Here is an 8775-nt window from a genome sequence, read left to right on the forward strand (position 1 = left end):
AAGTGCATGGGATCCTTCCTTAGTGGTTTGATTGGGTCAAGTTTCACTCCCTCATTGATAATTCTACGGCTGAAACTGTATGTTCATTGTCGATTAATCTGTTGATTATTTTCTCGATGAATCGATTCGTTGTTTGGTCTTTTAAATGTCAGAAAATGGACTGAAAAATGTCAATCAGTGCTTTCCAAATCCCGAGATGACGTCCTCAAATGCAGCGTTGTAGTACCTGAGATCGGTCTTGGTCTCAAGACCGGTCTTAAGATAAATTTTTGAAGGTCTCGGTCTCTTCTCGGAATCAACCGCATTTTTACGTTGTGTGTGTGTGTGTGTGTGTGTGTGTGTGTGTGTGTGTGTGTGTGTGTGCGTGTACGTGTGTGGGCAGGTGGGTAAGTGTGTGTGGGTGGTTGGGTTTGTGTGCCAAACTGTGTGGGGAGGTGTGTATGTAAAAGTATGAGTATGAGCATGCATGAGTGTGGTTTAAGATCATGTGGAGTAGAGGAATACTGTCACTAGTAGGAGTTGTACTCTGAGTGGAGTATGAAATTACACAGTATGCTGGTATATGTATTACTGACTTGATGGAAATAATAACAGGAATTATAAAAACAAAAACACAAAAAGAGGACTCTGGACTTTATTTCAAGACCAGTCGAGACCACAGCTGCAGCGGTATCGCTAAATTGCCTTTGCATTGTCTGATTTATGTGTTAAAACTTGCAACCAATAACTTGACTTAAATCTAACTTGAAAATTGGTACCGTAAACCCCCCTCTCTCTGCCCCCTTTATGTGAATTCCCAAGAAAGTGAATGCGGGAGACAGGAGAAGAAGCTCTGGCTGTCTAACACAAATCTGGTCTTGGTCTTGACTCGGTCTCGTCCGGCCGTGGTCTTGACTTGGTCTCAACCCCTCAAAGTCTCTGTCTTGTCTCGGTCTCGATAAACTCTGGTCTTGGGGATGACTTGGTCTCGGTTTAGGTGGTCTCGACTACAACACTGCTTTTGTTTTGTCCCCAACTCAAAGATATTCAGTTTTCTGTCACAGAGGAGAGAAGAAACTAGAAAATATTCACATTTAACAAGCTGACAGAGAATTTTTACTTTTTTCATATGAAATGAGTGAAACCCATTCATTGATAATCAAAAAAGTTGGCAATTAATTTAATAGTTGACATTATTTTTCTTTAATCCAACATGGTTTAGAGCTGTCCCCTAGGCTTAAAGACTTTACCCATGAGAGCTTTTTGGTTCAGCTTGAACACTGAGACCAATGACAACATTGGCAAGCACCACAATCCTTGACCCTCCAACTTATCTAGCCTTTCTGTTTACAGGAATTTCACTATCAACACAAAACTAGCTATCACCGAATCACAAGTGTAATGGTGCAAATATCAATCATTTGTCAGCTATTAAATTGATCGTCAACTAGTTTGATAATGTATCGGTTTGAGTAAATTTATACGCAAAAGAGTAAACATTCTGTGATTCAGCTTCTTAAATGTGAATATTTTCTAGTTTCTTCACTCCTCTGTAACAGTAAAATAAATATTTCAGCGTTGCAGCCAAAACAAGACATTTGAGGACGTCATCTAGGGCTTTGGGAAACACTGATCGACATTTTTCACCATTTTCCGACATTTTATAAACCAAACAACTAATCCATTAATTGAAACAATAATCGACAGTTTAATCGAAAGCGAAAATAATCATTAGTTGCAGCCACGTCCATTCTAAATTACCAACTGATGGTGACCATAGCCATGTTTTTTTTTATCATTTGTCACAGACGAAATACATGGCTGTAACTTCACATCCCCCTTGAGCGTCCAATAGCATGGCAGCGTTACCATGTGCCCCGGTCTTTTAAATCCAGGCTGAAGACCTATCTTTTTAATGTTGCCTTTCTTTAAATAACCTATTTTTAACTGCTCTTTCTTTAAAATTCTTATTCACTGTACATTTTATTCTTGTCTTTTAATGATTTTAAATTGTTTTAAATTGTTTTCTAATTGCTCTTTACATTTTATTTTTTGTCTTTTAATGCTTTGAAATTGTTTTTAATTGTTTTCTAACTGTTTTTTAATGTTTCATGTAAAGCACTTTGAATTGCCTTGTTGCTGAAATGTGCTATACAAATAAAGCTGCCTTGCCTTGCCTTGCCCCGCCTACTGCTGCAACACTAACGTGAGGGTTTGGTTGCACAGGGGTTTAGCATACATGCATGCAAGAGGACCTTGATGAATAGGCAACTTGGGAGGCGGCAGGGATGAGTAAATGTTGCTTCCAGCAGCAAAGGGAACTGGAGATGACCTAAAAAAAATCAACATGGGTACACCAGGGGAAAATAGAAAAAGAAAATATGCACAAAATATGTCAGGATGTAGCAGCTGGCAAAAGTATGCCTACTACGTCAAATTTGGATGCATCCTGCAACAAAACAACATATTTGAATTCAGAGAGTGAAGAAATGGATGTTTGGCTGATTTGTAAGGCTGACTAAAGAAACACTCAGTTGGGCGCCCTGGTTGTTCAGTTGGTAGCGTGTGCGCCCATGTGTAAAGGTATATTCCTCGACGCAGAGGCCCAGGGTTCGAATCAGACATGTCTTCCCCCTTTCATATCTAAAGCTGTCCTAATGACTAAAGGTAGAAATGCAGAAATGTCGATGAATCGATACGTTGATTTAATCGACAGATCTGTAAAACTGAGTTTCTCCACAAAGAATCGTGCAAAAGCACCACTTTAAATCTTGTGTTTACCAGAGATGTGCTCATAAATGTCTTGTTAATAAGTCATTAAGGATGAAAAAAAGCATTAAAAATGACTAATCAACTAAAGAAATCTTAGTCGACTAAGCCCAAAATGACCGATTAGTCGACTTATCAACAAAAAGGGACCAGCCATACGGATCTGCTGTTTTTGTTCCCTTTGGTGTTTTGTGGATCGAGTTTGATGTGGAACCAGTGCAGCAGTTACCATTCAATTAATGGATTGCTTGTAATAAAAGCAGAAATTACAACCCAAACCTCATAACAACTAATTGTCTTATTGAACCGGTGAGACATTGTTTTTTTTCAGGACAGAATGCCACTGTAAATCAGAGGCTGAGAAATGAGGGAAATGATTCACATTTTCATTGCTTTTGGATTAAAAGTCACCTTTACATGGACAGAAAACATCTACAGTCTACACACATGACCTCCACAAGCCTAAACGTCGGTGTGTGTGTGTGTGTGTTTGTGTGCATCTCTTATTGCTATCAGCAGCTTTAGGAGTAATAACTAAGAGCATCATATAAATGCCAAGACGTGGCACCCAGAGAGTCTACTTTTCTCCCCCACATGCCTGTTGACACTCTGGAGAAACACATCCTAAACACGCAGACCACCCACTAGTGGTCGCTGTTTTTGCTCCCCCCATACAATCCTGCATGGATTCAATGCGACTTAATGCAACTCACTGTACAGGCAGACGTGCACATGAGCAACAACGCACCCAACCACTAAGGCAACTTTTCAAAAGATTTAACTCGGATTCCCTTTTTTCCCCCCCATTCAAGACTTGTGAAGGGAGCTCTGGTTTTCATGCACGCCCCAAATGGCAGCAAAGCAAAGCAATACAAATGCAAATGTGTCAATGTTATCAGAATCCACACACACACACACACACACACACACACACACACACACACACACACACACACACACACACACACACACACACACACACACATCGTTATGTTTTCAGAAGTGAAGTCCATTTCATGTCTCTGCTTACCTGAAAAACACTATCGTTTCCCACAAATAGATCCCCAGCGCGTTTAGTCGGCACATTTTTGCCAGTCTCATTTTGTTTGGAGGGTTGGGGGGGTGAAGGTGTTGCTGAAGGGGGTAGGGGGGGTCACACTCTTGAGAGGATGAATTCCCCTCCAGAAAAAAAAAAAAAATCCTTTAGTGGTAGAAAAGGAGGAGGAAGAGGAAGAGAAGAAGAGGGGAGGGGGGTTTGATATGGTTTATGACCTCCAAGGTGAGCCGAAAAATGTTCCGTTTTTTTTCTGTATGTGTGTGTGTTTGTGTGTGTGTGTGTGTGTGTGTGTGTGTGTTTCAGATCCCGGAGTCGCCGGTACCAAGCCGCGGGATGCTCATGACCTCACCGGCCATGAAATCATGCTTGTGTCCCCTTTTCACGCCTCCAGCACCGCCGCCGTTTAGCCGGCGAAAAAAATCCACAATATCCACCCCGAAATTGTGTTCAGGACCACGGACAGAGGCAGAGACACCGGCGGGTCTGCGGGGAGGAAGCTCGTCCAGGTTTGGGTTTTTTTGGGGGTGGGGGTGGTGGAGGGCAGAGAGGGGAGAAGAAGGAGATGAGGGGAGGGGGGGAGGAGGTTAGCCGCTCACAGGCTGCTGCTAATTAACACACTTACACCCAATTACTCTTAAGTCCAGTCTGTGCGATCCACCGCGGTTAACGGGGAAATAAAACATATTCCTTCAGTGGTGGAAGACAAAGAAGAAGAAGAAAAAAAAAAAGGGAATCACAGGCTGTTCTTAGCTGCGTATCACTGTCTCCAGAGGGTCTGGCAATCTGTGCATGTGCGTTGTATTTCCCTAATTCCACTCGCAGAATATAGAGCCGCACAGAAAGAGTGCTGTTCTCAGATCTGCACGTTTTCTCTCACATGTATCCCAGAGGCAGCCGGTGCGACGCTCTGGATCCGTGCGTATTGGCTGTTGCGGGAGTCCCGGCACTGCTGCTGCTGCCGCCGCTGCTGCTGCTGCTGCTGCTCAGAGAGGGGGGTCTGCAGGTAGAACAAGTCTGCCTCCTTTTCCTCTTCTCCCTCTACTTCTTCTTTACCTCCTCCTCCTGCTGCTGCCTCTCTCTTCGTCTCGTAAGTGTCTCCCAGGGGCGAGTAGTAGTAGTAGTACTTGGCGCTGAGGCAGCACGGCTCAGCTACTCCCATTGTCTGGTGGTGGTCAAGTTGGAGACGCACCGGCGGCCACTGCTGCGCTCCGCATCCGCTCCCATCCGGGCACCCGCGCTTCCGTTAGAATAATAATAAAAAAAATTATAAAAAAAGACAAAGAAAAATCACAAAGACCAAAAAAATCCCCTCAGGAGACGTGAGAGTGTTATAAAGACGTAGAGACCTGCGTGTCGGACTGATGTGGACCCTCTTCCATGGCACGAGAGCGGCAGTGACACTGGCCTCTGCCCGTCGCGCTCACACACATGCACGCACACACAACACACCACACAACGAGGTACAGTATGCTACAGACAGGACAGCCAGCCTTGGTGCGCTCCGACACTGGGTTTTCTTGCTGCAGTCATTTAGCAAACTCCAAAAAACGCACTTCACAGTGGACAGACACGCCCCCCGAATGCTGTCATTGGCCAGCGCGGTACTGAAGCCCGTCTCTGATTGGCCGACAGAGGTGTCACTAGCCGGACAGGAGCTCTGCCCCTTACGCATTAATCCCCTGAGGAAAAATCACTGTAATAAGAACTTATTGTAGAGTTTAGACTGAAATTACAGACATACGTTCCTAAAGAGAGATATAAAATAAAAAACGCACTATATTATGTGTTGGTTGTATTGCTTCATCTGTTTTTAATGTGCTTAATGTGATGGGTTTACTGTAAAGTGGCTTTGAGTACCATGTAAAGCGCTATATAAATAAAATGGATTATTATTTAATGTGTGTCTTTGCTGCTCAGCAGTGAGGTCTTATACTAAAAGGGAATAGGGAGTTTTTTTCTTTCAAACACAGAGGCAATTGTGGCCGGGTTGGTTCAGTGGGTAGAACAGGCGCACATACAGTTGAAACCAGATATTTACATACACTTAAAAAAAACCCACAAAAACATGTATTTCTTTACTGTCATACATTAAATCAGAGTAAACTTTTTCTGTTTTAGATCAATACATATTAACATATTTTTTGCATTTGTTAAATGTCAGAATCGAGCGAGGGAGAATTTTTATGTATTTTTTTTATCACTTTCATCAAAGTCAGAAGTATACATACACTTCCTTAGTATTTGGTAGAATTGCCCCGAAACTGTTTCACTTGGGCCAAACGTTTTGGGTATCCTTCCACAAGCTTTCTACAATAGTTTGCTGGAATTTTGGCCCACTCCTCTTGACAGAACTGGTGTAACTGGGTCAAGTTTGGAGGCCTTCTTGCTCGCACTCGCCTTTTCAGTGCCGCCCACAAATGTTCTATGGGATTGAGATCAGGGCTTTGTGATGGCCACTCCAATACCTTGACTTTGTTGTCCTTAAGCCACTTTGTAACTAATTTGGAGGTATGCTTGGGGTCATTGTCCATTTGGAAGACCTATTTGCGCCCAAGCTTTAACTTCCTGGCTGATGTCTTCAGATGTTGCTTCAATATATCAACAACATTTTCTTTTCTCATGATGCCATCTATTTTGTGAAGTGCACCAGTCCCTTCTGCAGCAAAGCAGCCCCACAACATTATACTACCACCCCCATACTTCACAGTTGGGATGGTGTTCTAAGGCTTCAAATCTTCGTCCTTTTTCCTCCAAATATACCGTTTAACATTATGGCCGAACAGTTACATTTTTGTTTCGTCAGACCACAGGACATGTCTCCAGAAATTAAGATTTTTGTCCCCATGTGCAGTTGCAAACTGTAGTCTGGCTTTTTTATGGTGGTTTTGAAGTGATGGCTTTCTTCTCCCAGAGTGAGCGATTCAATGCATTTAACTTTTCCAAAAAGTTATGTCAGCATTATATGCCAGCATTCAGGCCAAGCTGCCAGCGATATAGGTCTAATCCTAATCTTGTGTTTCTGTCAGCTCAAACGTTCTCCTGCGACTAATTGCCAAACTTCCATAGAAAATACAAAGGAACGCCGTGCTTGAGCTATGTTACTGGTTACACGCCGTTTTCCCAAGATGGCGACCGCATGTATACATAAACGGTACTGTTCTTCTAAACTATCTTTTTAATAAACTGTCTGTACACTTAGAAAGTTCTCAACACTTTGGATTACATGTAGGGACCCTCATTATGCTACCGTGGAAGTGTGGTGCTATTTTGAGCCTTGTTAGTGGTGTAGAAATAGTGATTTATTTTTACTTTACTCATGCCCCGACGACTAGCGTTATAAGCTAATTACTGGTTTGCGCTAAAACTGGTCACATTCGATTAGCATGAAAACATATTCCAGAGAACGGTCAAACTCAGTACATGTGTTATTAACCCCTAGGTTCATTTTGCACCGGATTTGTCCTTTAAGTGACCCTCTGTGCTTTGCTGTACTGCCACCTTTAGGCAAATTGCAAGAACATTCACTGATCACATCAGTCTGGATCAAGGGAAGTACATTTCCAGGATAATTGCCTAACGATGTCCCTCACCTTCCGTTCTCTCTGTGTGTTGCCGTTCTCAAAATCCCATCACAGCGGGAAACAACAACAAACTTTGAGCTAGCAAGCACACTGAAAATGTCAAGTTTTTAAGACAATATGTATCGTGCAACAAGGCAGCCGTGCTCGGTTCTTTCAGGGAATGATTGTAAAGATTTACAAAGAATATGTTTACGCCGTTTCCTCTCTAACTAGAACGTTCTGGGACCGATTGGTGGGATTGCTGTGGACGAAGTACACACGGCGATACACTGGTAAGAGCTAATGACGTTTGATCATGTATCAGCTAATCTAAATAGCTCACGTTACTGGATTGTGTGAACAGTTAACTTCATTTAATATTGTTCATTTAATGTTCCACCAAAACAAGTTTCTTCCCGAGGCAGATTTGGCAGAGCCACTGTCGATGCGTTCGGCGATAGCGCTGCCTAAGACGATTGTGATTGGTTTAAAGAAATGCAAACAACCGAGCATTTTTTTTCTCTTATCCCATAATGCATCTGTGCTGTAGCCAGACTTTACTCCAGACAGGTGTGGCAATGTGAGACTACTGATCACAATTATGCTCCCCCAGAGGATAAACCCTTGTTATTTCAATGAGCCTCTTTTTTTAGCATCACTCTTTTAATTTATAGTGCCATCACTGGTAAGGCTGCATGAATTGCCAAATTGGTGCCATTTTTCACCTGGTTAATATGTTTAAAATGAGCTGTTAGAGTGCTTTTAGAGTTTCCCTTTGGTTTGAATAAGTGATGTTTTGTTGCTAACCTGCCACTGATTTTCATAATATACTTCTTAATATTTTAAATAATTTGCATATTGATGGTTTATAATTTGAGAGAAACTAATTCTATAATTTTCCAAAAGAAATGTATAACTCACTACTGCACCTACACCAACTGAGTGGTAGTTAACAATATCATTTATCTTGTATGATATCACTTTAGTATTGCTATGATATTATCATAATGTCTACATTGCTGGAGAACGTCCACAAACACACACACACACACACACACACACACACACACACACACACACTCCTCCTCCTCCTCCTCCTCCTCCTCCTCCTCCTGCTCAGGACCGTTTTGTCCGAAGTGTCCGCTAGAACGTGACTCTGATTCTAATGCCTGCAGGCACTGGAGCAATCACAATCACACACACACACACACACACACACACACACACACACACACACACACACACACACACATACAAACCACACACACACACACACACACACACACACACACACACACACACACACACACACACACACACACACACACACACACACACACACACACACACACACACACACACACACACACACAGAGGGGGAAAGCTTCTGAATATGGATATTATGTCTTC

At 42.6% G+C, this 8775-nt stretch overlaps 1 protein-coding gene across 2 annotated transcripts in view; it reads right to left on the reverse strand.

Annotated features, from left to right (window-relative positions):
- The window catches only part of glra1 (glycine receptor, alpha 1), a 141867-nt gene extending 137548 nt beyond the window's left edge, over nt 1-4319 (reverse strand). For both annotated transcript variants that reach the window (XM_039813115.1, XM_039813114.1), the window contains exon 1: nt 3779-4319. In XM_039813115.1, coding sequence (XP_039669049.1) covers nt 3779-3849 — 71 coding nt within the window. In that variant the 5' untranslated portion in view covers nt 3850-4319. The remainder of the gene's footprint in view (nt 1-3778) is intronic.
- Between the last annotated feature and the right edge of the window lie 4456 nt (nt 4320-8775).

Source organism: Perca fluviatilis, chromosome 10 (genome assembly GCF_010015445.1).
Source record: "Perca fluviatilis chromosome 10, GENO_Pfluv_1.0, whole genome shotgun sequence".
In the NCBI taxonomy this organism is placed as follows: Eukaryota; Metazoa; Chordata; class Actinopteri; order Perciformes; family Percidae; genus Perca; species Perca fluviatilis.